General features: G+C 48.1%; 10 protein-coding genes across 10 annotated transcripts; 6 read left to right on the top strand and 4 right to left on the bottom strand.

The window, feature by feature from the left end:
• The first annotated feature begins 1,404 nt into the window (after nt 1–1,404).
• V8C40DRAFT_281247 (SDR family NAD(P)-dependent oxidoreductase) lies at nt 1,405–2,284 on the top strand. Its single transcript, XM_083221560.1, has one exon. The coding sequence runs from the start codon at nt 1,418–1,420 to the stop codon at nt 2,270–2,272; it is 855 nt and encodes a 284-aa protein (XP_083070564.1). The 5' UTR covers nt 1,405–1,417; the 3' UTR covers nt 2,273–2,284.
• Nucleotides 2,285–3,997: 1,713 nt separating this feature from the next.
• On the top strand, nt 3,998–5,738 carry V8C40DRAFT_251991 (aspartic peptidase domain-containing protein). Its single transcript, XM_083217288.1, has 3 exons — nt 3,998–4,564; nt 4,620–5,483; nt 5,547–5,738. The coding sequence occupies exons 1-3, from the start codon at nt 4,148–4,150 to the stop codon at nt 5,628–5,630; spliced, it is 1,365 nt and encodes a 454-aa protein (XP_083070563.1). The 5' UTR covers nt 3,998–4,147; the 3' UTR covers nt 5,631–5,738.
• On the bottom strand, nt 5,561–7,926 carry V8C40DRAFT_66158 (glycoside hydrolase family 27 protein). The gene is made up of 2 exons (XM_083223262.1): nt 6,665–7,926; nt 5,561–6,608 (listed from the first exon to the last, which is right to left on the bottom strand). The coding sequence occupies exons 1-2, from the start codon at nt 7,688–7,690 to the stop codon at nt 5,769–5,771; spliced, it is 1,866 nt and encodes a 621-aa protein (XP_083070562.1). The 5' UTR covers nt 7,691–7,926; the 3' UTR covers nt 5,561–5,768.
• A 1,801-nt stretch (nt 7,927–9,727) lies between these two features.
• On the top strand, nt 9,728–12,376 carry V8C40DRAFT_66217 (glycoside hydrolase family 2 protein). Its single transcript, XM_083223264.1, has 2 exons — nt 9,728–12,267; nt 12,331–12,376. The coding sequence occupies exons 1-2, from the start codon at nt 10,047–10,049 to the stop codon at nt 12,342–12,344; spliced, it is 2,235 nt and encodes a 744-aa protein (XP_083070561.1). The 5' UTR covers nt 9,728–10,046; the 3' UTR covers nt 12,345–12,376.
• V8C40DRAFT_66167 (uncharacterized protein) lies at nt 12,196–14,338 on the bottom strand. Its single transcript, XM_083223263.1, has 3 exons — nt 14,279–14,338; nt 12,335–14,071; nt 12,196–12,259 (listed from the first exon to the last, which is right to left on the bottom strand). The coding sequence occupies exon 2, from the start codon at nt 13,923–13,925 to the stop codon at nt 12,408–12,410; it is 1,518 nt and encodes a 505-aa protein (XP_083070560.1). The 5' UTR covers nt 13,926–14,071; nt 14,279–14,338; the 3' UTR covers nt 12,196–12,259; nt 12,335–12,407.
• A 1,766-nt stretch (nt 14,339–16,104) lies between these two features.
• Nucleotides 16,105–16,723, top strand: V8C40DRAFT_268412 (uncharacterized protein; the record flags this gene model as incomplete). The annotated part of the gene is made up of 2 exons (XM_083219957.1): nt 16,105–16,412; nt 16,477–16,723. 2 exons carry the CDS (start codon nt 16,105–16,107, stop codon nt 16,721–16,723), a joined length of 555 nt encoding a protein of 184 aa, XP_083070559.1.
• A 2,582-nt stretch (nt 16,724–19,305) lies between these two features.
• Nucleotides 19,306–21,289, top strand: V8C40DRAFT_66149 (pyridoxal phosphate-dependent transferase). The gene is made up of 8 exons (XM_083223261.1): nt 19,306–19,459; nt 19,535–19,702; nt 19,765–20,289; nt 20,361–20,496; nt 20,549–20,631; nt 20,691–20,855; nt 20,908–21,108; nt 21,168–21,289. Exons 1-8 carry the CDS (start codon nt 19,446–19,448, stop codon nt 21,187–21,189), a joined length of 1,314 nt encoding a protein of 437 aa, XP_083070558.1. The 5' UTR covers nt 19,306–19,445; the 3' UTR covers nt 21,190–21,289.
• On the bottom strand, nt 21,240–23,384 carry V8C40DRAFT_251980 (Zn(II)2Cys6 transcription factor). The gene is made up of 2 exons (XM_083217287.1): nt 22,639–23,384; nt 21,240–22,576 (listed from the first exon to the last, which is right to left on the bottom strand). Exons 1-2 carry the CDS (start codon nt 23,302–23,304, stop codon nt 21,389–21,391), a joined length of 1,854 nt encoding a protein of 617 aa, XP_083070557.1. The 5' UTR covers nt 23,305–23,384; the 3' UTR covers nt 21,240–21,388.
• A 239-nt stretch (nt 23,385–23,623) lies between these two features.
• V8C40DRAFT_281239 (GFA family protein) lies at nt 23,624–24,168 on the bottom strand (the record flags this gene model as incomplete). Its single annotated transcript, XM_083221559.1, has 1 exon — nt 23,624–24,168. One exon carries the CDS (start codon nt 24,166–24,168, stop codon nt 23,653–23,655), a length of 516 nt encoding a protein of 171 aa, XP_083070556.1. The 3' UTR covers nt 23,624–23,652.
• A 1,020-nt stretch (nt 24,169–25,188) lies between these two features.
• On the top strand, nt 25,189–26,907 carry V8C40DRAFT_268407 (MFS general substrate transporter; the record flags this gene model as incomplete). Its single annotated transcript, XM_083219956.1, has 4 exons — nt 25,189–25,483; nt 25,545–26,318; nt 26,375–26,719; nt 26,768–26,907. 4 exons carry the CDS (start codon nt 25,189–25,191, stop codon nt 26,905–26,907), a joined length of 1,554 nt encoding a protein of 517 aa, XP_083070555.1.
• Between the last annotated feature and the right edge of the window lie 457 nt (nt 26,908–27,364).

Raw genomic sequence — 27,364 nt, 5'->3', positions numbered from 1 at the left:
TGAATAATAAAATTAATGGGAATATTGACTTCGAACAATCCTCTTGCTCGTTCAGAAAAATAAAAGGAAATGAACCAAGAACTTTTACTGTGAATCAATTAGCTAGAAATTTATGCTACGTATGGCTAACTCTCTATTCAACATACTTCAACATCCTGATATCCATACGTATTAATAAAGCTGTGAGAACGGGGTTCACAGGTGATACAAGGAGGGCACCGAGTTCTCAGATTACATAACTAACATCCTGGACCAATAGACAGTGGTGCGGGCTTGGTCGAGGCCGAAATCCGCGGTTGAGGTGGGTCAGACGGGTAGATCAAAGCTGCAGTGACATAATGACACACATGCTATAACTGGCAACAGATGCCGGAAGGGTTGGGTAATCAACATTATGATATAAAAGATTCCAAACGAATAATACATTCTATGCAACACGACTGATGCACCCTGGCTGGATAGATTTGGCACGACTCAATAGCCAGAAGCTGCAGAATTTCTATCCCATGCCGCCTGCAATGGTGGGTGCCAAGTTCAATCATAACAACCATGAACTTGATAGAACAAGGTCATTGTTAATTCTCAAACTATGGGGAAAAAGTAATCATGCTTAAAGATAGATTCCACTTTCCTCACAAGGCCTGCTCCAATGATATTCCACGAATCGGAGCCGCTCGGGTATCTGCAGCCTCCAACTACAGGTACATCTAGGTTGAGCTTTTAACAAAATACACCATCGGGAAGGATGAAGGATTCCACATGCCATCAGATAGTAGCCGACAACTCAACCGCTAACCGCAAGGAGTAAAAACTTCTATATGAAGTGCCAACGGCGAGTGAAAATCCCTCCGAAAGGAGCTCGAAAATCACCGCTAGTGCCGCACCTGCCGCACCTCCCGCACCCACTGATGATCAGCGCCAGGATCATAAGCTTATAACGTGCTTTCGATATATACATGTTCATGGACGTCAACAAGGATTCATCTAGCTTCATCCTGCAAGATGGAACCATCTATGCAAGATTACTCCATGACATTCGCACTCTGTTGTAGCAGATTCGTACACACGTCTCTTCTCTTCCATCCTATACCAACAGTTGTTAGTTCGACAAACGCTTGGCATACCATACGCCAACACAGAGATATGTTGCCGTAGTATTTGGCGGGGAGTAATTCCCACAGATTTGACACTCGGAAAATTAACCCTCTAAAATCTTCCATAATGAGTTTAGCCACTATTTCTCAAGATCGCCGTTGCTTTGTAAGAGATGTTGAAGTTGCATTCGGTATTTATTGGCCGTCTTCATGCAAATGAATCGCTGGATAGAGATAACACACTATAAAGAGCCGGACCCCAATCGAGGTGAAAGCTTTTAATTCCGTCCCATCTTTATCCATTTCATTGACTATACAAAACCATGGCCTCATTTGCTACCACTCACGTTAAGCCTTACGAGGCCCTCACCAAGGCTGTGGCAGCTAATCCACTGACTGGAAAATCTGCTCTCATCACAGGCGCCGGCCGAGGCGTAGGAGAGCACATCACACGTGAGCTTGCGGCAGCGGGTGTATCTCGAATTGCTCTCGTCGGCCGTGACCTTGAGCGCCTAAACAAGACCAAGAAGAACTTTCAAGAGGCTTTTCCTGGAACCGTTTTCGAGGCGTTTTCAGCCGATATCACAGATGAAGCAAAGATTGCCTCCGTCTTCAAGGACTTTGGGGCTCCTGATATTGTGATCAATAACGCCGGCCACTTTCCTGACGAGGGGCCGTTCATCAAGGAGGATTTGAAGAGTTGGTGGAAAGGCTTCGAGATCAACATTCTAGGAACGGCAATCGTTACACAACAATTCCTTCGAGCCAAGCCCGAGGGCAAGAGTGCTACCGTTATCAGCCTTTCCACCATCGGTATTCATATGCGATTTCCACTCCCTGGGTGGTCAGGATACGCTACCAGTAAAATGGGCCAAGCACGAGTCTTTGAGCTGCTCCGTTTCGAGCACCCCGAAGTTCGGTTCATCAACGTCCACCCCGGCAGCGTCGAGACCGATGGTTATGCCAAGACAGGTCTCCCGGCACCCCCTAATGGCATGACGGATGGAAAGCTTACAGGTCAATTTTTTGCTTGGCTTGCGTCTGATGAAGCAGAGTTTTTGAGCGGGAGATTTGTTTGGGCAGACTGGGATGTGGATGAGCTCAAGGCCAAGAAGGAGCAGATCATCAACGACGACTTGTTGCTCACGACAATCGATGGGTTGGTTAAGGGTTTCTAAAGTACATGATGCACAATGATTGATGGATCTCATGCCTATATATAGTCCACTTGAATGATACTCCGTATGCCGTTTCGATTTGAATTGAAATTCCAATGCCAGACTTTGTTTCGTATAAATCGATCCCTGATACCGAATGCAATAATAATCGTAGCCAACTTCACACCCTCTTCAATATACGGGTAGCCGAATATGAGGCACATATTGTTGAGGGTAGATACGGAGATTCCGGGATTCCGGCGATGAGATAATCAAGCTAGGTGCGGCCTGTTTTGATATGTCATCATGCTAATGATGCTACTATTTTCTCCGCAGGATGTACTCTTCAATAGTGGCATTTTAGAGGCATATTAAATCCCCGGGGATGTTTATGACTCGGGGGTCGATATGTGATGCGCACTAGCCTCCGACTTTGAAGATCATCACACGCCGGTGCCTGAGCATTGCCTCTTGCGTTACGCGTCACTTAACGACATCTCAATCACTAGATTCTTGTTTTTGACTTACAAAATCAGGAAAAAGTAATTGCCAAGAGCAATGCAAAAGATGGAAAACACCAAAAAGGCGGGAAAATGAACCTGTCAGAAATGCCAACATAATTATGACATCTCCTTCATGCAAAAAACAAGACAACATCATCGCGCATACACATCCTAGCGATTTACATGTTATGAATAGATTGCCATTATCATCATTCTTACATTCATTCCGATTTAACGTACGACGCGGCTCCAATCACTTAGTCTCATATTTGGTTCTGACACTTTAGTGAACAAGCCATGACAGCTTATTTGACAACCTTACTCCGTACTATACTTAGAAATAAAGCTAAACACCTATCTCATCGCATACCGAAACAGGGGCCGCATAAGCTATGATTCAAGTGGCGATAAGTCGCGAACTGATAGGACAGATGTCTGCGGGGTGTGCTGGTGCTCAGACATCCATCTGTTTCGCTGTAGGTGTTAGTGCGAGCCGCTTGTGCCGGATGAAGTCATCTCCACTTTCGGATATCTATGCTGGAAACAATGATGACGGCAGACAACAAAGAGAGATTATGAGAGCCGGATATGACGTTCTCGGAATAGCGTCATGCCCGTGATGAACATACGCAGCTGAAAACAAGTTGAGACACAGCCCACGGGCTCAACTCACGGGCGAATCTGGAACCCAATACAGCATCTAGAACTCGAGATAGGCCTCACCATTGGCTGGCTAAAGTCTGTGCGACTCCAGCGGCTGTGGAACACCCGGGCCGGGCCTTGATACCAAATGAGTGCAACGCCTTTGCCGCTACTCGGCACTCGGCACTGCTGTCTCCGCACGCACTTTATGCGCCTTTCGAATCACAGCCACGAGAAGCCTGGACCTTGTTTCTCTTTCAGCTTCTCTTATAGGTTATGCCATTGCCCGCATTGAGTCTTGCAGCGTCACACTGACGGAAGCGGATGGATGACGAAACAGGAGAAAGAAGGGCAGAAGCAGCCCGCATCATGCGGTGCGACACAACACGCGCAGCCAGTCATATGGCGGGAATCTGGTGATGCTACGGTAAAACGCGCGTTAGAGTGAAGGCAACGACATAATCGGACGCTTGTCATGCGCCTGATAAGGCGGAGGGTCAATGTGACGATCTGATATGCACTGACGGAGCACTGCGTATGTATTGGGATATAACTTTTGAACGTTGAATTGTTTCAACAGGACGAAGCTCGTAGTGATATAAATAAATCCACATTCCCCGCGTGCTATTCTAGGGTATAAAGAAGTTCAGTCCATCAGTCTATCACAGAATTCACTCACTCACTTTGTAACCATCTCACTCATCGTCTCATTCTCACCAACTCACTCATAATACAAACTCACTCACTCACCATGGAGGCCATCTTCCAAGCCCAGGCCAAGTTCCGCCTCGACCGCGGCCTCCACAAAATCACCGCCATACGCAACAAAAACTACAAGCGCCACGGCACAAAGTCCTACGTCTACCTCCTCAACCGCTTCGGCTTTGAGCCCACCAAGCCCGGCCCGTACTTCCAGGAGCACCGAGTTCACCAGCGGGGCCTCGCTCACCCAGACTACAACGCCCCCGTCGGTGGCCGGGTTCACATCACAAAGGCGCTTCACAAGAAGAAGAACCACCATGGAGCTCTTGATGCTAACGGAACGGAGAAGGGAGAGGTTGGCGCCGAGGACCAGCAGAATGACTCTGAGTACCTGTGCGAGGTTACTATTGGAACTCCCGGACAGAAGCTGCTGCTAGACTTTGACACTGGATCATCAGATCTCTGGGTGAGTTTATCCCTATACCCTTCAAGATGTGATAGAAGCTAACAAGAGTAATCAGGTCTTCTCCACAGAGCTCAGCAAGAGCCTCCAAAAGAACCACACCATCTTCAATCCATCTGAATCCTCCACATTTAAGAAGCTCTCCGGCCAGACCTGGCAAATCTCCTACGGCGACGGCTCCTCCGCCTCCGGCGACTGCGGCTCCGATAACGTCACCATCGGCGGCCTCACCATCAAGAACCAGACCGTCGAGCTCGCCTCCAAGCTCGCCGCGCAGTTCGCTCAGGGTACTGGCGATGGCCTTCTGGGTCTTGCTTGGCCGTCCATCAACACTGTTGCCACGAATGGACGATCTACCCCTGCTAACACGCCTGTTGCGAACATGATTACTCAGGATGATGTTCCTAGCAATGCAGAACTGTTCACTGCCGCCTTCTACAGCGAGCGTGATGCAAACGCAGAGTCCTTCTACACCTTTGGCTACATCGACCAGGATCTTGTCTCAGCCTCTGGCCAAGACATCGCCTGGACTGACGTCGACAACTCCCAAGGCTTCTGGATGTTCCCCTCCACCAGCTCCTCCGTCAATGGCCAGGCCATCTCACAGTCCGGAAACAGCGCCATCGCCGACACCGGAACCACCCTCGCCCTCGTCTCAGACGAGGTCTGCGATGCTCTGTACAAGGCCATCCCCGGAGCCACCTACGACGACCAACAGCAGGGCTACGTCTTCCCCATGAGCACCGACGTGTCAAGCCTCCCCGAGTTCAAGGTTTCCGTTGGAGACACCCAGTTTGTGATTCAGCCCGAAGACTTGGCCTTTGCCCCAGCAGACGACAACAACTGGTACGGTGGTGTTCAGTCTAGGGGAAGCAACCCCTTTGACATTCTCGGCGACGTGTTCCTCAAGTCTGTTTATGCGGTGAGTGTTGACATCCCTGCACCCTCGTTTTTTCGGATAATAAGCATGCTAATTAGAAGCTAGATCTTCGATCAGGGTAACCAGCGATTCGGTGCGGTCCCCAAGATCCAGGCGACTCAGAACTTGAGCTCTTCTTCCGCCCAGTGAATATTGGCGCCAACTGCGTCACATTTATTGGCACACTTGTAAGATGTAGTTTACTTGTGAATTAGCAACAGACATGCAGGCAATAAATTCGTTATATTACTACTCAAACATTCTAATCGTCTCTAAAACTCCCATAACCTAGTTCTTAGTCAAATGCAGTAGCTGTGACTCACCCTCCGTCAGGTAAGCAGTGTAGTAGTTGTCCACCTTGGTCGAGTTACCCGACCACACATCAGTAAACTTCCACTGTGAGCAGCTCAGACCAAGAGCAGCCAGGGAAACAGTCACTGCCTGCTTTCCGTATAGCTGAGTGTTGAAGCCTCCAGAACCCTGATCGGGTCCCAGGTTGGCAATCAAGACGTAAGCCTCCCTGCCGTTATCGCTAGGTCCACCGATCCAAGCCTGCAGCTGCTGGGCAAGGTTGTTACCAGTGCGAGGGTTTCGGGGCTGCATGGGGTACTTGGCGAAGAAGTCAGCGGCAGCGGTGGACTGGGGGCTAGTCAGAAGCTTCCAGCCAAGCGCGTCGGTTTGAGTAAGATCGTTGCCGAGAATCAGGTTGGCTCCAGCACCCAGCCAGTGGTTCATGACGGTAGTTCGCATGGTGTCGTTGACGCCGACCAACTTCGTAGGACCAGCAGCAAACAGGTTGTCCATGTCAGGGTAGATGGTGAGAGGCTGGTTTCGCTGAAGCTGGAGACCAATGTATTGACGGTAGTTGTCAATGGCGCGCTGAGCAACTGACCAGGCCAAAAACGTCTCGTGGCCATAGTTGTTGATATCCTGGTCCGTACGCATGGACTCGGACAATCCACTCCAGACAGGCAGCCAGGTCTCGTTACGGCAAAGCTTCCACGAGATGTTCAGGCGGATGTTCTTACCCGTCTTGGCGATGGCCTTTTGGTAAGCCACGACGGCGTCAGAGTTTTGACATCCCAGCATGGCACCGTTCTGAGGAGAGCCAGGGGTAATGTAGTCGAGCTGCCAGTCTGTCAGTTGTCATCCCATCATGTGGATTTCCATCTTTTAGCACTCACCTTGATCATGTCAACACCCCAAGAGGCCCACAGAGCCACAGTAGAATCGTGCCACTGCTGGACACCATCCTTGCTGTAATCAAACTGGCACAGAATCTGGTCAAAGTTGCCGTTAAAGACAGATCCAACAGTAATGTCAGTGCCCAAGATGGTCTTATTGGCAGCCTGGCAGGGCACACCAGGAGTGATGTAAAGACCAAACTTCAAGCCCTTGTTGTGCAGCCACGGGCCGAGCTGGGGCATGTTGAAGCGAGTTGTGTTGTAGGTGATACGGCCGTGAGGGTCGACCGTGTCGAACGACTGCCAGCCAGAGTCAAGACTGCACATGTCATAGCCAGCAGCCTTGAACTTGGGGTTGGCCAAAACACCGCACTGGGTTTCGACAAACTTTTGCGTATAGTACAGACCGGACTGGCCAGCAAAAGACGGGATGAGCGTGGAGCCATTGGTCAGGGCTTGAGCTCCATACGTGTTCCAGCCTCGAGCAGACTTGGTGAAGCCATTCTTCGTCTTCACCGTCTTCAGAACCTTCAATGGGCCACCAGCAGGCTTGGGCTGAGGGTAGCAGTCTGGCAGCGAAGAGTCACGGTCCTGCAGACAGTAAGGAGCAGGGCGAGTCTTGATGGCGCCGTTTCCAGCCTCGCTAGTGTAGCAAGCACCGCTCGTCCAGAGCCAGTACCATTGGTTGTCACTCCAGCCCCAGGTTGCACTTGTCGAGCCACTCAAGAGACAGAGGTCAACCATGCTCTTGAAAGAGACGCTGACGTCGCTGTTCTGGGCCGAACCAACGGCTCCCGTGTTGGCCTGCTGCTGCATGCTGATGTTGTCGCCATTGCAGTCGACTGTTGAGGGACTGGCTGACAGCTTGGCGATGCAGTTCTGGATGTCGTTGTAGCACTGCTCCGTGAAGTAGACGGAACCAGGCGTGTAAGAGGCATCAGAACAATGGGCCGTGCCGGTGTTTGTACCGGCGACCGGCTGGAGCAGCGCGGCCGCCGCAAGAGAGAGAACAACGGCTGATGCCATGGTGGTGTAAAGACTTTGTTGCGCTTGCACGCTTTGCCGTTGAAAGTCCTGTCCTGTCCTGTCCTGTCTTTGTCAGAGTTGTAAAACTCGTGAACAAATAGGATGGTCTCCTGCGAAGACTATTATTTATAACAACTGCTTCCCCGGCGCGCCTCCTACTATCGGAAGCCGGCGAGACTGACGGCAAAAGGCACGGAGAAAGCTGTCAGACTAGTGGACGGAGCAGAGTAAATAGTCTTGCTCGACTTGTCCCGAATCTCACAAGGTGCGGAAAGCCTCTCCGCAACTTTTGCCAGGCGAAAGCTCAAGTAAATATTCGTTCCTCCACTTCCGCCGTGTCTGTGCTAGTGGCATGTTTCTCCACGGCACAACCTTACCTAGTGTCCACGGATATATCTCCCATTTGCTGGGGGGAGGAGGGAACTCAATGGCATCTGGACAAGGGCTCAATTGCCCAGCTTTTTCCCCCTCGTATGCATCCGAATGAAGCTCCATCAACCACTTCCGCCCGAATTATGTCCCATATTCGGCTGCCCTGCTACCAATGCCGAACAAATCCTCGTCCAACTCGTATAATTGTCTTGTCCGCTTTTCCCTTTGCTGTCTTCCCCGCGTTCAGCAACCTTCCTAATGGAGCATTGGCCCAGTCTACCCCTCAAGAAGCCATCCGTGAATCACTAATCTCTCCCATGGAGACCCCACGAATGGATTGAGTACCCCATGTATTACCCCATGATCGATTGCTTTTTTCTTTGCAAGCTCGGACTCGTAGTGCTGCTAGTGGTATGACTGAAGCCAGGGGTAGATTGCTGTTTTCATGTCTAGTTCCTGACTTCAAATGGAGCCTCGAGTCGCCTTATTCGCCGATGACATGTGCTGCTAACCGACAATCCTCTAGCTGGCTGTCGCTTCAGCCTTTGTCGTTCGAGTTCCACTAGAGCTCATCCCCCACAGAAGCTCTCATAAGCCCAACTTAGTCTTGGTTAACTCCGTAAAAAGTGGACTCGTCATTTCGGAAAAGCTCACAAGGCCAAGAGAAAAGAGGCACGACGGGTAATTGAGCTGTCACTGCGAAAGCCTAGCAGAGTTACCCGAAAGCCGATCAGCTACAGCTCTAAGGGCGAAAGTGAGCGTCATGTTTTCCGTTTCCTGATTTCGTAAATATAACCATAATGGTAAAGTGTGGAGGCGGGGGGCTAGCGTTATGTGTATGCTTATGTGTAGTTCTTCGTCCTCGTCATCGGTCATTGGCTGCGGTAGTGTGAGCAGGGATTGAGATTGAGACACCCTCCTGGCGGAGAGAAAATCGGTATCAGGAAAGCACCGAAACGAGATGCATGATTCCCCAACTTTGTCAATTTTAGTTTATTTCTGATATTTTTCGTTTACTCACACGGAAACCGGAAACTGTGCGAGGGCGAAACTGAGACGATGTAACAAGACGTGAATTCTCTAAGCTATGACAGCTGTCTTGGCCTGTCTGCAGGTTTCTCTTACGTGACGGAAACTGTGTCGTTATTGTGCTGTTCATTATCCGGCCTTGATATTGTTGTTTGTATATATGCTCGGCGTTTCGCTGTCTAAGTTGAAAACCCGAAATAACAGCCATTGCCGATAACTCTCTTTGTCTAGAGTCTAGTTGCAAGAAACTTGGCACAATGGGCCGGTTCTTAGCAGCCCTCTCCCTTGTGGCGAGCTGCGTTAGCGCACAAAGCATCTTTAACTTGAGTGATGTTTCGTGGACGGTGAGCAACGGCGTCAACGCCACCGTTCCTGGCAAACTGCCTTCACATGCTCATCTCGACTTGTTGGCGGCCGGCGTCATCGACGACCCCATCTATGGCTTCAATGAGTGGAACCAATTCTGGGTCCAGCGAATGAACTGGACATATACGTCTGGGCCCCTCAAGGGACTGTAAGTACTTTAGTCTAGTTCAACGGCAATGGGTTACAGGTTGTGATATTGAAGCTGACTGGAGCATCCATAAACAGCAAGTCTGGAAGCGGGTTGACTTCATGGCTTGTCTTTGAAGGTCTCGACACCTTCTGTGAGATCAAGCTTTGCGGCCAGAAGGTTGGCGATACAAAGAACCAGTTCCGCAAATACACATTCGACGTCAGCAGCATTCTCCCCCAGTGCAAGGGTGACCCAGTTCTCAGCTTGAACTTTGGTTCTGCGAGCAAGATTGTGCTCGACATTTCGCAGAGAAGCGATCTTGGTGCGTTGCAACCCTAATGGATATCCACCTTAACCATATCCCTGCAGGGGAGTCTTTGTGCTAACAGTTACTGATGCGTAGCAACGGTCAACTCTGCCAACGGCTACAATGGACAGGAGTTCCAGGGCCGCACTTACATGCGAAAGCAAGAGAGTGACTTTGGCTGGGATTGGGGCCCAGTGTTTGGACCAGCTGGACCATGGCGCCCAGCATACATTGTCCAGAAGGCCAAGACAGATCCCGTGTACATTACCAACACGGCCATTGACATTTTCCGCCAGGGACAGATGCCCAACCTTTCGCCTGATCAGTCCAAGCCTTGGGTCTTCAACGCCAGTATCGATTATATCGGTGATCTTCCCAATGGCTCCCAGTTCCACATGAAGATTGTCGATAGCAAGGGCCACACTCTCAAGGAGGCTAACCTTGTCGACATCAGCCAGTCTGCCGGCACCATTACCGGAAATACTGTCATCAACAGTAAAGTTGACCTGTGGTGGCCTTCTGGTTATGGAGAGCAGCCCCTGTACACTGCAACTCTGTCTCTCATCAGCCCAGGAACCCCCAAGCACGCTACCGTGACTAAGCGCGTTGGTTTCCGTACCATTGTTCTCAACCTCAATGCCATTACCCCCGAAGATAGGGCGAAAGGTGTCGCTCCCGGAGCCAGCTGGAAGTTTGAGATCAACGGCCATGAGCTGTATGCCAAGGGCTCCAACTTTGTTCCTCCCGATGTCTTCTGGCCTCGTGTCAACCAGACCAAGATCCAGGAGACGTTCGAGTTGGCTGTCAACTCCCACTTCAACATGTTGCGAATCTGGGCTTCCGGTGCCTATCTTCCCGACTGGGCGTATGATTTGGCTGACGAGATGGGACTGCTGCTCTGGTCCGAGTTCCAGTTCTCCGTGGCCTACTTCCCTGCCACTCCTGACTTCCTTGCCGAGTATGAAGCTGAGGCCTACTACAACACCCGTCGTGTGAACCACCACCCCAGTCTTGCTCTGTGGGCAGGAGGCAACGAGCTCGAATACCTCATCTATGGCTGGTGGCTCAACCCCAGAAACAACACCCAGTTGGAGGACTATGAGACCATCTTCCAGCAGCATCTTGCCAAGTGTGTTTATGCCAACACCCACTCCATCAGCTACATCCCCTCATCCACCTACCACGGCTATACCAAGCTTGACTTCAACTCGGTCAGCCCCCAGACTTCACGATATGACTATATGGAGAGCCCGGATGCTGTCTACCTTGATACTGATTTTTATAACTATGACGGAACCATTGCCTTCCAGTACAGCGGCTACCCTGTCGGTCGTTTTGCTGACGAATTTGGATTCCCTTCCATGCCGTCTGTCTACTCTTGGCAAGAGGCCATTCCCGAGAGCGAGTTCAACTTTGATTCGTCATACGTCCGTCACCACAACCGTCATCTGAGCAGCGGCAGTGACTGGTTCGCGCAATCGGCAGCCGGTATTAACCAGTTCACTGACAGTATCAAGCTGTGGTACCCGCTGCCGGAGCTTGCTGATCCCGTGGCCAATTTCACCGCCTGGACTTGGACCTCGCAGGTGTTCCAGGCCGACTACTACCAGGCCCAGATTGCCTTTTACCGCCGTGGATCTGGTCTTTCCAACCGCCAGATGGGTGCTCTTTACTGGCAGTTCAACGACATTTGGGTTGGCCCGACTTGGTCCAGCACTGAGCACAGCTTGCGCCAGAAAGTGGCGTACTATGCCGCGAAGGACATTTTCAACCCCGTCATCGTCTGGCCCTTTTATGACGAGGCCACCGATGTCTTGGAAGTCTGGGTCGTTTCTGACTTATGGGACAAGGTTTCGGGAACTGCCACGCTCCAGTGGGTGGACTGGCATGGTAACCCTCTGGATGTCGATCCTCCTGTCGGTGTCAAGCCTGCTCATGATGGTTCGTTCAAGATCAACTTTGATGTGCAGCCAATCAACGCCACCCGCCTGGTCACCTATCCTGCTCTGACAACCTTCTTCTCTTGCAAGAACCCGACATCTAATGCCTTGCTCTCCATCTCCATCAAGGCAGGAGAGTACACCCACACCAAGTTCTTCCACCAGCAGAGCCTTCGATTGAGCAGCATTGCCGATCCGGGTCTGGTTATGAGCAAGTCGCTCCATGGAAAGACTGCCCAATTCAAGATTACTGCAACCAAGGGTGTGGCGGCGTGGGTCTGGGTGGACTACCCTACCACCGTCCGAGGATACTTTGACCAGAACGGCTTCTGGTTGAACAAGGGTGAGAGCCGCACCATTACCTTTACTGTGTGGGATGACTGGTCCCACGGTGCGTGGATCAACGATGTTGTTCTCCGATCCATCTATGATAATGTCCATAATTAAGTAGTTAGATAATAGATAGTTGTCTAATTTGAGCGAAACTTTTGTTAACTTACCTGGAACTAGGGATACGTGAAGTGTGAACAGCGATAGATCATCCGTGATTGTGTGACATGTGGCTACATTGACTTATATCATATTTTCTACTTCTGCAATCGAAGGTTTTCTCGGCGCCAAAACTCGTACGTGCTCTATCAAGGCTGTGTCCTCGGTCTTGTTGTTTGCGACAATGGCAAAACGGCCGCTTCTCGATGTGGTATATCGTATCGAAACGTCTCCAATGTCGCGTCTCTGTCCAAAAGCAATGTTTCCTAGCTCCATTCCGCCCTCTGATGCGGCTACGATCAAATGACGCACATCTGCGACGTCGAAATCAGGGAGGTCTTTCCACCCCCTCGTCCTAATGATCTCGATTAGGAACAGCAAAATGACGACAATATTGACTACGAATACCGCGATGCTGTACTTCATCTCACCGACAGCCATGGCAGTCACTCGCAGTGTAGCCCTTGTGCTCTGAGTCAGATTGCCGACCATGAGCTGTGCCGCCGCATAGGCGCCCAGCATATCATCCGTCATGGCAGTGATGGAGTTTTCAACGGCAGCGAGGATAAGTTTCGTGTCTGTCCAGTTGTTGGAATGGCCAGGGGAGTCGGCATAGGTTCGGAAATCGGTGATGGACGCATTGAATGCCGTCCCAACCGTTGAGATGTACAAATTCGTCTCATCATTGGCAATCAGCTCAAATTGACGCAGTACGGTACCTTTGAGGCGTCTACTTGGATTTATATCTTTGACTGTCGTATCATTCGTGGCTTTAACGGTGATGTTTTGTCCTTGTAGATCCACCGTGACGTTGAATCGCGTTGGAACAAAGTCAATCTCGCACTGGATCTTGTCCAAAAACTTGTAGTTCGAGCCTGTCGCAAATGCTAAATATTTTCGAAGTGGATACTCATCTGCCGATTCATTGGCAAAATGAGAGACTCCAATAGAGACAATGCGGTCCATATCGTGGCCAATGTAATCTGAATATTCGGGTCCATTGTCACTATCGGGTAGAGGCCCACTCGCAGCGTACACCAAATCGACGACTGTTGGCGATAAGAAAAACTCGCTCGAAGTATTGTAAATGCAATTTGTATCAGCCTTGTATCCCACCTCTTGAAACGCATATCCGATCGCGAGCTTATTGCTAAGAATATCTTCGTCTGCTAACCCTGCTGACGAACCAATTCCGTAAGAGCGACCGATATATGTGAGTTTGGATCGGTCCATCTTCTGGTGAACTCTGAGGGAGCCATCGATAGTAGTCGCGGAAGAAGCGCTGGCGAGAAGACTTCCAAGTAGCTGATTGCCGACAGAATACGAAAACCGGCCCTTGAGATTTTGTATAGTGGCTCCTTCGCTGCCAACCTCAGAAGGATACTCTTTGATGAGGGTGAAGTTATCCCAGCTTGGAATAGCGACAGTGTGATCGACGTCTTTCCATAGCTGGACCGGTGTAAGGGCAGCAGCCCAGAGCGCGGACAAGATCATTGTCAGGGTCACAAAGGCGGACAGAGGTAACAGAAAGCGAATTGGAAGACCGAGATCAATTCTTGGCTCCATGGCGTCAATCCAAGCCCTCAGAGTGTCCAGCTTCATGTTGCCCGCCGCGAGGTGCCTTCGGACTCCATAGTTGATGAGCCTGCAAATCACCAAGACTTGGCAGAGCGAGAGTAAATTGGCAATCAGCTGCACAGCAAACTGCACGGACGGACGATTCGATTCGATGAAGTCGTGCAGAGATCCTGAAAAGAGTATATTGTTAATCGACCAGTAGAGTAACACAGTGCTAATGGGTGTTGTCAAGAAGAGGGCTAAGAAGTTGGTATGGCCCGAGGAGAAGAAGGCGAGGAATGCGCTGCTTGGCTTGGTGACAGTCATTTTGGCGGCGCAGATGGGAGAGCATTCATTTGGAGTAGATGGATAGGAAATGATGGGATGCGCACTCGTACCTCATGGAGTTGCATGCCTGTATATATTTCCAGAGGGCTGCTGTATTTGGCCTGCAAATAGCCGCCCTGCGAAGCGCCTAGATGCTCCATCGTCATCTTTTGATAGGACAGCCTTGTTTGAGGACACCCAACATGCATGTCCACCCCTGCAATTGTGCCCTGCCAAGTCTGGGCGGACAAATCGCGGCAGAGCCTCGCCAGCACACTAGCAAGGTTCAACCCGCTATCTGGTAGGACAGAGAGCGGCATCCAGGAGGACAGAGAAATCAGGGACCAAGTTCCAAGCCCAGCTGCATGACGAAGTGAGGCGGGGTTCGAGTATCATCGCGGTTCCAAGGTTGCAAAGAAGCCGGGTTGCCTGAACACAGAAAAGTCAGCTGTGCTCCTGTTCATGACTTAGGAGAAACAAGAGAGATGCCCACGTATGACACGGACTTGATAATCTCACAGGCTGAGGCGATGCAATTGAGCAAGCCAAGTCGGAAGCCTTGACGGTGCGATTCTTCTGAGGTTGCATTGCAAGCGAAGTCGTTTCACGCATCGACGGAATTCTTTCAATTCGCAACTGGATTCATTGTATTCATCGCAGAATTATTTGTTCAAGGGGGCAATCAGACCAAATGAGCGTGTAGAGAGTGCCTTGATAGGTATGATGAGTGTAGAGAAGAAGATTGGTGGGTGACGAAGCGAGGCATCGGGTGGGCAACCACGAATCGCTGATTACATAACCACGATATTCGTGCACTCTTCCCTACAGATCTAGAGCTGGACAGAGACAACACATCTGCATTCAGATTAAACAATGGAAGGTAAAAAAGCTACTCTTTATTTGATCCGTATAAAAAAAAAAGACCTCCACTACCGCCTTATTGCATTTAAAATCCATAATTCCGAGGGTGAAGGATCATACGGTTCCAGCCTCTCTCGGCCGTAAACACAGCTCCTCTTAATTATATCCTCATTTTCCTCCTTTAGCATTTACATTATTATAGAAAAAGAACCTTTTGATACAAAAGAGAAACATTTCACCGTAGCTAGAAGAAAGATAAGGCGAATTATCCAACTGAAGGTGACCTGGGCCCATAGAAAGCTTATTACTTGAGCCTTATCTACGTTCCAGGACTGCACAGGTGGCCTTGTTCACTCCAAATAATCCTACCAAGTGCTCTGTACAGTCTATTTATCTTCTTTAGATTTGCTTGACTGAAATTCACATCTGAGAAGTATCTCTTAGCGGTCATCGCTGGGGAAAAGCTACTCCTCAAAGGCTCACCACAATGATATACGCCGAAAGCTTCAACACAACCGTTTCCACAAAAGCATATACACTTTTGAGCCGGGCCGATGTCTTCAAAGATATTTAAACAGAATTGATAAAGAATGTCCGGTGCAAAAATTTGTCCTCACGAACACTTATTCCGACAATTCGAGTCATTTGGTGGGAAAAGTCAGTCATGAGTATTTCTTCAGCACCACCTGCGTATTCCGCAACTCCGATTCTCGACCAATATCGGTGCACACATTATTCCCCGTGCACTTGCCCTTCACTTCCCGAGTACGCGCAACGGCCTTTGCGAAGGGATGAATGGTCTCCGTTATGGTTGCAACTGCCTATCAACGAAGAAGACCCTAACAAAACCATAGCCAAGAAGATGGAGGAGAAGCGCTGGCTATATAAGATGAAGGATAAAAGAAATGCTTTTACGCATTTACTCAACAATTCAAAGCGTTTTTATTACAGGCCACCACAAGCACGGTCGTTTAGATGGTTGGTATCGTGTCATTACTCTCCCCACGACTATTGGCATGGGCGGCCGCCATGGCGAATGCTTGTGCGCCTATACTGCCATGACCTCCCCAAAGAGTTGAAAGATAGAAAAGATAGATGGTCAATGAAGTCGTGGCGAGACCGTCCACCAGCGCTTTCGACTATAATACCCGACCGCAAAGAGACGGATAATGCGCCTCCTGAAATAACATGTGGGCGACAATACATCTTCTCGCTCGTGTCCCCAGAGCTGCAACACGTTTGCATCGGAAATTGGCTTGCTGTAGTCTACGTTTGGGCTACAGATCGTACGTGGGTAGAGAATACTGATGTTCGAGATTTGGTTTCCCTGAGTAATCTCGTCGGGTAAGTGGCTGGATCCCATACAATGCATCTCGATTCAAGTAAGGCTTACACAATTCCATATTAGTATTCGTGCCTGGGAATGGGTTGATGCAGTTGACGCTCCTAGGGGTACCAAGACTCCCTATTTATTTTACGAGCTCAAGCGGGAGTCCAATCGTTGGCTCAAGGATACAGTATTTGGTGGGCTGCCGTATAAAGATTATGATAGCGTTCCAATCCTCCCAGAAGATCCTCTGCCGGTTAGACTTGCTGGATTACGTCGTTTGATGAACACAGAAGGAAGAGAGTTAGCCTCTGCGTATTACGACTAATTTGACATGATTCAGATTGGCGTAGGGAAGGGCTGTATTAGATCAAGCGATGCACCGCGCAATATATCTCAACGTGGAAGTTCTCTTTTATGTATGACGGTATGTAGATTAAACAAGATCCAACTCCCTCTTCTTGGCAAAGACGCGACAGGATCTATCTCAATATTACTACTATGAGTACGCGACCCAACCAAACTACAAATACAAACCCCCAAGAGATGAAATCGTACTAGACTAAATGTTACAATGGTAAACACAACCGCAAACAAGCATCGCAGACAAGCCTCAGTTTTCCCAATACCCAAAGCCTTGGACTTGTCCATCGGTGCTGCCTTTGATCATTGTGACGTCGCGGTCGTGAATCTGCCGGTCAACAAACAAGCCGATTGTGTCTTGAGATAGCAACTGCGGGCCATGGACGTACATGTAATTAGTAGAAGGAAAGGCACTTTGGAGGTAGTGGTGGATTAGGCAGGAGTTCCTAGAATAAACTGACAGCAACACAAGATGGTAAGGGAAGGCAATACCCACCTGTTGAATGATGATAAAAACCAGTTAGTAGCCGAAAAATTTGGCTTCTGGACTGAACATCAACATCAACATCAACACGAGTAGCAATATCAGCATTCCCAGCACTTCCACCATGTTGCACCAAACATCAACATCGACACCAGCAGCAACATCAACATCAACACTAGTGGCGACATCAACATTCCAAGCACTGACGCCATCTTGCACTGGACATCAACATATCAACAGCAGCAGCAACAACGTCAACATTCACCAAAGCAGAAGCAACAGCAACAGCAATAGCAACACCAACACCAACACCAACACCAACACCAACATGAGGTAAGTTATTCTATATTCATTCGACTTTACTACATTAACACGGTCTGATTCCTATTGTATTCGCGTTCTATATTTCTCTATCTCTATGTCTATTGTATTCCTGTTCTTACTTATTCCCGTCCTCTTTATCTTTATTCCTGTCTTTTCTTTTACTTATGTCTACCCCCCATCCCCTTTCTATTCCCATTCCATTCTTATGTTTTTTTTTGTCATATTATTATTTTATTATTGCAAACTTATTCTGACTAATTAAATACTATAGCTATGAAAATCGAGTGTGGGGCTTTTCCTTGTGTAATGAGTGGGACGAGGGTTCGAAGTAAGTTTATAACTATTATTATTATATAATTAAACTAACTTACTATATTCAGCCTCGAAATAGGAATCCTAGGGCGAATAAGTCCCCCTGCTCTAAGCAACCATTCCTCCTCCCGACCAGCATCCCGACCAGCATCCGCCCAAAATATGTAAGCTTATATTATATATTTATATAAGATCTATGTAACTGCTAATTAGGAAAATAGGACAATGGAGAGATGCTCGGAGCCTCCTATTCCCAAAGCTGCTCCTAGCTGGAAGAAGAAAATGTGAGTCATTTTAACTATAATTTATTATTTTACAATTATGCTAATTATATTACAGAGCCCCCTTACATATACCATGGGCTGATGTGTGCCGGGGTCACATCAACAATAGCTGTATCGGTGCATTACTTCGTTACACCGAAAATAAGCTGTTAATCCAGTAACCCAGCGACTGCGTACGGTTCAAGTATCACAAGGAGATCTGAGGGAAGCCTTTTTGTTCTAGTACCTTAGTAACAAATAACTAGCTGTTCAAATTGTGTACTACTTTTACTACTATCACTACCATCACTACTATCAGCTACTCTCAGCTACTATTAATATTTCATTACAGTATCTACTACTATCTCTCCCTTCTTTTTAGTATCTGCTACTGTGATTCTATCTATTATAGATGCTATAAGACTATCGTGGGACCGTTATTACTGGGAGCAAGTGATAAGCACCCGACAGAATCCTTCGTTCATCAAAGCCCAGGTACTGGACGACGCCTAAACAGTATCCGCGTCGTCAAAAAAAAAAGCGTAAGTGATAGCGCCGATTGATCAAAAAGTAAGCGATTCACTTCTCCAAATCCTTCCATCTACTCAACTACATCTACATGTAGCTTTATCAACGGTGCTCTGCCGGGCATGCAAGCGAGGGGAGCAAATCAAGCGAGTCAGCTTGTTGAGGCTTGGTACGACATCAAGTCAACATTGGGGCATATGATGATGAATACTTCCATGTATGACTATAGCTCTGCTTCTCAATCAGTCCGATCTAGAGAGCAAGACAAGTGGTGCTGCAACCACCAATAAAACGGCTTCCCTCGCCAAAATTGGCACCCCACACAACACGCCCGAGTCGCTTGTTATATAGACAAAGGGACGAAAGTCGCTACCGTCGATATTGATGTGGTGTATCTTAGTATGCAGATTTGGTTAACAACAAGCGATCGTATCTCCAACATCTTCATGAACATCCCGCCTTTTCCAATAGAAGAAGACTTGGAGTATCTTCTAGTTCCTCCACACTAAATCCATCGATTTCAGTAGCTCGGTCGCAAGTGTTGACAGCGCCATGTGGGGTGGCGATGTTAGCGAGCTGGACAAGATGATTGGTCGTGTCTCTGGCGTATCAGTGTCAGATCCATTTACGTCACATCATCTCTCTACTCTCGTCTGATGAAGGTGATGGAGCTTGAGTAGTAAACACATGATGGCAGTTGTGTGGAGTTGCTACAGCCACGAACCTTTCAGTCATCAATTGTATTAAAGCACATACGGCTTTCAGTAATTACCAAGATGAAATCCTCTTTGTAAGAGAAACACTGTACCAGCTGTAATAACGATTCACATCACTGACAGCTTGCAATACGCATCCCTACGATTAGTCCCCATCAAGTTACTACTGCCGCCAAGATGCTGTCACAACGAGCCCTGTCCAACATCCAGCCCAATGACATCAAGAGTATCATGGGCAAGGGGTCATCCAATGTCTACGACGTGCATACCAATCCATCGGGAATAGTGTCTCTAGGTGTGGCAGAAAACAGATTGATGTAAGACAATGCGCACTTGAATAGGTACACTCTCTGTTGGCGCTTTCTTATCTATATCACAGGCACGACGAAATAGCCTCGCACATCAACTCTCACTTGTCCATCACCAAGCGTTCTCTTACATATGGCGACGGCTCCGTTGGCTCAGATCAATTGCGCCAAAGTATCGCCAGTTTCATGAATAACACAGCCTTCCGCCCTAGAAAGCCCCTTGAGCTGGAGCAAGTCACAGTTCTCGCAGGTGTATCTTCGGTAATCGACTGCCTTGCCTTCTGCCTCTGCGAATCTGGCGAGGGAATCTTACTCGGCCGTCCGACATACGTGGGATTCATCAGCGATATGGTAAACCGTGCGGGTGTGAAGCCTGTTCTCGTCGATTTTGAGCGTCAGCCAAAGGCCACTCACCCTACATCACTAGAGGCTGTCAAGTGCTATGAAGATGCCTTGGTTCAGTCCATTCAAAACGGGACGCCTGTGAGAGCACTGCTGCTGTGCCATCCGCATAACCCCTTTGGAGTGTGCTATGAGCCTCACGTGCTTGAAGCTTACCTCAAGTTATGTGCAAAGTACAAGATACACTTGATCAGGTAGGTGGACTGATTCAAAAAGAAAGACGATCCAGCGAAAATAAATCGAGCCCTTGCTGAGTATGGTCTAGCGACGAAGTATATGCCAATTCCATCTTTGCGAGCAGAGACTTTCCCACTCCACCAACGTTCACTTCTATCCTCACCTTTGATCTCGAGAAATACATCGACCCATCTTTAGTTCATTGTCTATATGGTATGAGCAAGGTAAGCTGTCACCTTTCGACTGCTACGGCTCCGTCTCTAAATGTCCCCCTAGGACTTCTGCTCTAATGGGATCAGACTTGGAGCCTTTGTATCTCAGGCAAATGCTGAGTTGCACGCTGCAATTCGTGCAGTATCGTGAGTATTTTGCACGCAGATTTTCGTAGAACATACGGACTAAGACGGTCACTTTGCAGGAAATTTGCTTGGCCATCATCCCTAGCCGACACAGCCTGGTGCGGCATATTGAACGATGCAGACTTTTTAAGCACCTATTTCGAAACACTTACCAAAAGATTATCCGCCGCTTATGAGCATTGCATTGCGCTCTTGAAGCAGCACAACATACCATATGTGCCAGCGTAAGTCTGCAATTGAGCATCACCAATTTGACAGTATTCTAACTGGTGTTAGGCACGCTGGGCCGTTTATTTGGGTAGACTTATCGAAACACCTCTCTTCTCCTACAGTAGAGGCCGAGCGAGAGTTGGCGTGGAGAATGATTGACAACAAGGTTTGGATAGCTACTGGAGAAGCATATCGCTCAGAACGACCAGGGTGGTTCCGGATCACTTTTGCTGTTGACGAGGCAGAACTTGAGCTAGGCATTCAGAGGTGAGTGAAAATGATCGTGCTTGGGAGAATGACTTTGCTAACGTTTTTTGCCGTAATAGAGTAATAGCATCTTTAAATTAGAAAAGGATTTAATATGAGCATAACAATATCCGGCGAGGTGGCCAAAAAGGATGAGGCAAGGACTGCAGTCAATCTGAGGCACGAAATATGCCTCGTAAGATCTCATAAATTAGAAGATAGCATAATATTCACTATAGAACGAGAAACAAGATAAATCGATCAATGCTCAAGCGTATTTTCACAATTCATAATGCCGATGTTAGGTTAATCCATCTCGAGGTAACGGTGATGCTTCCAGCGATTGGATCCAGTCACGAAGACTCGCCACGTCAACGTCAGCAACAGCCAAATCATCATAAAAGTCAAACTGAACAGAGGACATGTTTCCTCGTTTATCTTGTCTCCAAGCAGCTCGCGCAATTACGCACAAAGTAACGTCTTCATGATCAAGGCTCGCATTTGGTCTTAGGTAGTAGGCCACCCATCTATCGCTCTCGTCCTTTGGTTGAAGTAGTGGAAGAATTCTCGAATGTAAAAGGCCAGTGGTATTGTAAGTTGGTTTCAGGGCATAGTTCGACTGAAGTTCAGCTCGTAGCTGCAGATGGTATATGTTTTCCAGCGTATTTGCAAATGCGCTGCCATCGAGTAGTCCTTGTTGCCCACATTGCCGAAGTTTCTGAATCGTCCACGTCTGCCACACTCTAGAGTAGCAGCGGCGAAAGCTCAGATATAGCAAGAGTGAGATGTTTATATCAATATTTTCGCTGTCTTGTAGAGTCGCAGCAGTCAGGCCTTCAGCGATGCGCAGATTTTGGTAGACGTAGTGGAAAGCACACAGCGCATTACGATCATGGTCATGTCCGTTAGAAAGCATGGAAAAGCTGCACGCCATGTAATTATTGTACAGTGCTGTGCTGAGGGCGGCATAGCTGCTTTGGAAGAAGAGAGGTTCTGGAGGTATTGGAAGCTCGTCGAGTGGTTCGTCACAGTCCGGCAGTATTGCCAAAGATTCCGAACAGCCATCAAATGTCAAGGGCGAGTTGGCTCTCCAATACAGCAAATCCATCTGGAAACGCGAGAGAGCTTCTGAGCTTGGGCGCGAAGATTTGCTAGACCATGGGCCCCAGATGATGTTGTCAAGATGGTTAAATCTGGAGATGATCTGAACAAGTTCAACCCGTTCGCTGGAGACTGACCGATGGATGGATCCTTCAGAAAATGAATCAGGGACCCCCATATAATTGCAAGCATCAAACGAGTCTTTCTGGATGGATGGTTGTGAATATGGCACGATACTCTGAGCAAGGAAGTCCAGCTTTGCAATTGTGGCGTGCAATGCCTCATCGCTAGCAGGATACGGTGACCTATCCGGCGAGAGATTTGGTCTTAGAAGCTGCCCAGCTGCTTTTAGATGCAATGCAGCAGGCTTGATGTGATTCATGATGCACTAATAATCGGTCAGTATGTCAGCCAAGTGGGCATCTCGAATTAGTAGCAAAAGAGTCTTACCTCGCAATATGCAAGCAACACACCGGCGACAATGGCTGGTTGCATATTAGTATATCCATCCTTCTTCGAGTGTGACTCCATCAGACGCAGTGTTTCTCCATATGCGCGCAGTCCAGAGACTTTGGATTGCATCATGCTTTCAGAGGTTAATTCTGAAGCTGAGAGGAGGTAGGCTTGATGGATTCCTCCAAGGGCTAGGACGGCTTTAAAGACGAGGTCATTTCCCCACGCCATGCTGCCAACATGATCCCGCCAGAAGGTGATGTGCTCCAGATCAAATAGACGTGGTGCAGTGCTTGTTACAAAGTGGTGGTAAAAAGCAAGTTCGGAGCGGTGTCTTGTCTTTGGAGAGGGTGGTATCGGTGCTGAAAGTGGTGATCGCGGAGACGGTAAATATCTAGCAGACTCTGGCGAAGATGAAGCCGTGCGCTCAATACTGGAAACTGAGGTTGATTCCGTCTCTGCCTCTGTATATGGCGATGTCTTGATCGCTGGGTTAGGAGATGGGATAGATCTCTTTTTCTGGTAGCCATCGCAGACGACATTGGCTTTGATGCATCTTTTGCATATTGGCTTGAGTTCGTCGCACTTCACTCGTCGTTTTCGGCATGTCAGGCATCCAGTTTTGACCCGAATGCCCTTATAAGAGAGTATACTATTTTCCATTGTACAAAGCACACGCAATACAAGTCTTTATGGGCATTAAAGATTCGCGTTATTTTGCTTGGGCAAGATGCCCTTTTACGAAGTGGAAAAGAGATGATACGTCATGGTGCTAGATAAGAACTGTAGTCTTGTTTGAAGAGGGCGCGACCAATCAATCACCTAATCATGAACAATTGCTTACGCAGAGCTAGTGGGACAATTATGCGCTATTGCTCATGCGAGTAACCTGGCGTATGATGGACCAAGATTCCGTCTAGTTATAGAGGCAACTTGGAGAAATAAGTCTACCAATTGACTATAGGGCCAACTACAATACCATATTTGTCCTGGAATCTCGTGGTTGATCGGCTAAACAGGACCAGAGTCAGGTTCCTCCTCGTGCGCTTCCGCTTTTGGTGGCAGAACAATGCCATTCAACATCCTCTTTGTCCAAATATGCTGCGCAGCTCTAAAGTCCACTTTCTGATCTAGCGTTCCGGCCTTGACACTCGTCCATTCGGGTTTCGCTGGATCGAAGTGCCAGAGTCGAACGCCACAGTTGGAGCAGAAGACGCCTCCTCGGATTCCGCCCGATTCTGTTCTGCGCTCAAAATTCCGAAGTTGGGCAAACATCTTTGAGTTCTCCATCTTGACGCCTGTAGACGGAACAACTAGAGTTAAAGCAAACGCGGATCCGGTCTGGCGCTGGCATTCGTGACAGTAGCACACATTAAGTGAATGTGGTTCCGAGGTGATGTTGTAGACAACGGGATCCTCGGGACATTGGCAGCGGCCTGTCAGAGGTGGTTTCGGTAGTCGCTCTGAAACGTTGTCGGTTGAGAGTTTGACAGAAATGTCATTCTTTTCGTTGAAAGAGGGCGGCATGATGTTTTTAGTGTAACAAGTACAGAATTGAATTGAGTCAACAGTACTCCGTAGTAAAGCTGTGAATTGTCCACAGGCTGAAATTGTTTATTGAAGAGAATACGCGTGATAATATCTCTTCTTTTTAACAATTCCTACCCCCTTCGGAATCTTTCCCCTTTGCAACACATTAGGCACACCTAAAGCGCCTTGAAGCCAATCTCGACGAAGCACTCGATCAGCACCGAAGTGGTCTAGTTGTTTCGAGTCATGGTGTTGTGGGGTAGCGACGGTAGCGAGCTGTTTGCTTAGTCGTCGGATCGCTCAAATCGCCACCCCACCCTGTAATGCTGTGTGAAGATAATCGAGCTGAATGTCACAACTCGAATGATGTCTCAGATTACGGCTCTGCCGATAAATACATGTTCCAGAGCGCTGGGACTCTGTCTCTATCTACATAGACTGACTGTTATAGACATTGTAGGAATTAAATCGGCGTTTGACCTATCTGTTATACAGGGCGATATCGAGTCTGTGGCTACCGACTTATGGCGCTGCTGGTATAAGCTGAAAAATATTCCCTTCCTTTGGGAACTGGGATTTTTCTCTCTGGTTTCTTCAATAAAGATGTTAATAGTTGGATACCCAACGACAATTGCCCTGTCATGTCACATTCTCTTGTTGTAGCCCATGGCTTATGTGTACCTCCATGCTACATGGCGATCTGCAAAAACACCAGAGCTCTTTATAATTAGGCATCATTACCCATAGCTTTTTTGCGTATTATTATGTGTTCCCGAGCACATAGCTGCCAGACAGAAAGACTATTACGATGATGTGAATGGCCCGTCCCGTTTCTTCCTCCCAATGATCCAGCCACAGGAAGGGAACACTGAATTGTCTCAGACAAGACCTCACTCTCATAATTTCAGGGCAGCCTTTGACTAATATCAGTGCTACCTTGTTTGTGCAACTCAGTCGTTCCACAATTCATCCCCTCATTTTCTTTGACATTACGTTTGGATCTCGCGACTCGATACCATGGCAGCACTGTTGGATAGAGACGAGAAAGCAGCGCCTCCGGATGACAGCGTCGTCGTTATAGAGACCGTTGGGATGGATGCTGTTACAAGCGCTCAGGATACTGTCTTGGATACAGTCAATGCAAAGTATACCGAAGATGAATACAGGCGCGTTCTCAAAAAGATCGATCGCATTCTTCTGCCGCTCATGTGGCTTTGCTACGGCACCCAACAGGCAGATAAAACGGCCGTCTCTACGCAAGCAACGTTTGGAATGATAAGTGACATCGGGTTGGTCGGTCAGCAATTATCGTGTGAGTGGTCTTCGTAACAAGCCTACAGTATGTGGCTAATGCTAATGACGTCTCCTAATAGGGTTGACGACCTCGTTCTATATTGCCTATCTCGTAGGCGAACCTCCTGGCAACTATTTGATGCAGCGATTCAGCGTGAACAAGATACTATTTATCTGCATGTTTTGCTGGGGCGTCGTTGTCCTCTGCATCGCATTTGTTCAAGATTTTGCCCAAATTGTAGCACTGCGGGCCTTGCAAGGCCTTTTCGAATGCACAATTTCCCCTGCTTTTCTTCTCATCACGGCATCTTTCTACATTAGTCGAGAACATACCATGCGATCCATCATTTGGACAACGGCCAACAGTGGCTTTGACATTATAGCGCAGTTGGTCATGTACGGAATCGGTAACGCTGCCAAGAGACACGAAAGCACTTTTGGCTCATGGCGATGGATTAGTATTTTTCTGGGGTCGTGGACGATCCTCCTGTCGTTTGTGGCACTCTTCTTTGTGGGAACACCTAACGAAGTTGGATGGTTATCCAAAAAGGAGAAACACATCATTGCTACAAGAGTCGCCAATAACCAGACTGGATCTGACGGTCACCATTCATGGTGTTGGGACCAAGTCCAAGATGCTTTCAAAGACCCTCAGACTTACTTCTTCTTTTTCACAGTTATTGCTGCCGGGATACCCTTTGGCGGAACGGCGGCATTTGGTAATCTCGTCTTTATCTCGTTTGGGTTCACGAACTTGGAGACGATAGTCAAGGGCATCATTCCGCTAGATCTTCTGACTATTGCGTGTTTGTTACTTGGTGGAGTTTGGTCGCTAAAGAAGCCTCAAACTAGATGTAGGATCATGATTGCCTATCCACATCTTCGCTTCTGCTAACAAAAAACGCTTTAGTATTCCTCATGATAGCCTTAACTATCCCGTCATTTGTTGGCATGTTGACCTTGGGATTGTTGCCCAAGGAAGGCTTATTATGGACTCGATGGGGTCTCTATCTGATGATGGCAACAGGGCGACTACCGGCGTTGCTAATCTGGACATTGCTACCATCCAATGTTGCCGGCAGAACTAAAAAGTCCGTCACCAGTGCCATCATGTTCATTGCAGTGTGCATTGGCAATGCGATTGGGTCACAGACGTTTCGCGCTGAATGGGCACCCAGATATGTCCCTGCACTTGTTATATGTGGCATCATGTACGCAGTGCAGTGCATTCTGTTCGTTCTGTGGCGATTACACTGTAAGGTTCTCTTATATAACAATGTCCATACACTAACGTAATGGTAAGATATATCTCAGAACAAACGACGGGCCAAGAAGGTCGCGGAACTAGGAATGACGCCAGAAGAATCCAAATACCAAGGTAAAATTAACGGAGAGTCTGATATCACAGATTGGCAGAATATTCATTTCAGATATAATTTGTAGGAGACATGTTATTTAGAGGCCAAGATTGCGTGATCTGGTTAGAATCTGGTCTCTTCTCAAGAATTACCAGACTACAACACAAACTCATTCTATGGCTACGTTACACCCAATAAAATTATCGTATCTAGCGAGCAAGATGTTGGTCAAAACTGTTATACTACATGAACCTAGTCCCTAATAGACTTTACAAAGGTTAGTATGCAATAATTATTACTATTATTGTTGCCGGTTCAACTACTTCACTCAGTTCAATGTGATACATCATCGCCTACCCATAGTTGAGGCAGCAATATGTTTACGAATCCATAAGACTTGCAATCCTGGTGCGTATCCCCTGCAATACAGATACGTAGACCGTGTCCCTCAGCGAGATGACACTTGTGGCTTCATTCATGATTACTGAACACTATATAATGATTACTGAACAACGCAAGTGGGTTTTGCACTGTGCTCGTAC

The sequence above is a fragment of the Trichoderma camerunense genome (genome assembly GCF_050948025.1).
Source record: "Trichoderma camerunense strain CBS 138272 chromosome Unknown V8C40scaffold_15, whole genome shotgun sequence".
Classification (NCBI taxonomy): domain Eukaryota; kingdom Fungi; phylum Ascomycota; class Sordariomycetes; order Hypocreales; family Hypocreaceae; genus Trichoderma; species Trichoderma camerunense.
Note: the sequence above shows the minus strand (reverse complement) of the source record. Positions and strands in the feature narration are given on the sequence as shown.

What these genes read in the sequence shown, in the direction of transcription:
- V8C40DRAFT_66149 (XM_083223261.1), top strand. An exon ending in TACAAGATACACTTGATCAG is followed by an intron (nt 20,290 to 20,360) that starts GTAGGTGGACTG and finishes AGTATGGTCTAG; the next exon opens with CGACGAAGTATATGCCAATT. An exon ending in CTTGAGCTAGGCATTCAGAG is followed by an intron (nt 21,109 to 21,167) that starts GTGAGTGAAAAT and finishes TTGCCGTAATAG; the next exon opens with AGTAATAGCATCTTTAAATT.
- V8C40DRAFT_281247 (XM_083221560.1), top strand. Translation starts at nt 1,418, where the DNA reads ATGGCCTCATTTGCTACCACTCACGTTAAGCCTTACGAGGCCCTCACC.
- V8C40DRAFT_66167 (XM_083223263.1), bottom strand. Translation starts at nt 13,925, where the DNA reads ATGAAGCTGGACACTCTGAGGGCTTGGATTGACGCCATGGAGCCAAGA.
- V8C40DRAFT_66217 (XM_083223264.1), top strand. Translation starts at nt 10,047, where the DNA reads ATGCGAAAGCAAGAGAGTGACTTTGGCTGGGATTGGGGCCCAGTGTTT.
- V8C40DRAFT_251991 (XM_083217288.1), top strand. Translation starts at nt 4,148, where the DNA reads ATGGAGGCCATCTTCCAAGCCCAGGCCAAGTTCCGCCTCGACCGCGGC. An exon ending in CTGGATCATCAGATCTCTGG is followed by an intron (nt 4,565 to 4,619) that starts GTGAGTTTATCC and finishes AAGAGTAATCAG; the next exon opens with GTCTTCTCCACAGAGCTCAG. An exon ending in TCCTCAAGTCTGTTTATGCG is followed by an intron (nt 5,484 to 5,546) that starts GTGAGTGTTGAC and finishes ATTAGAAGCTAG; the next exon opens with ATCTTCGATCAGGGTAACCA.
- V8C40DRAFT_251980 (XM_083217287.1), bottom strand. Translation starts at nt 23,304, where the DNA reads ATGGAAAATAGTATACTCTCTTATAAGGGCATTCGGGTCAAAACTGGA. An exon ending in TGTTGCTTGCATATTGCGAG is followed by an intron (nt 22,577 to 22,638) that starts GTAAGACTCTTT and finishes ACCGATTATTAG; the next exon opens with TGCATCATGAATCACATCAA.
- V8C40DRAFT_66158 (XM_083223262.1), bottom strand. Translation starts at nt 7,690, where the DNA reads ATGGCATCAGCCGTTGTTCTCTCTCTTGCGGCGGCCGCGCTGCTCCAG. An exon ending in GGGGTGTTGACATGATCAAG is followed by an intron (nt 6,609 to 6,664) that starts GTGAGTGCTAAA and finishes ACAGACTGGCAG; the next exon opens with CTCGACTACATTACCCCTGG.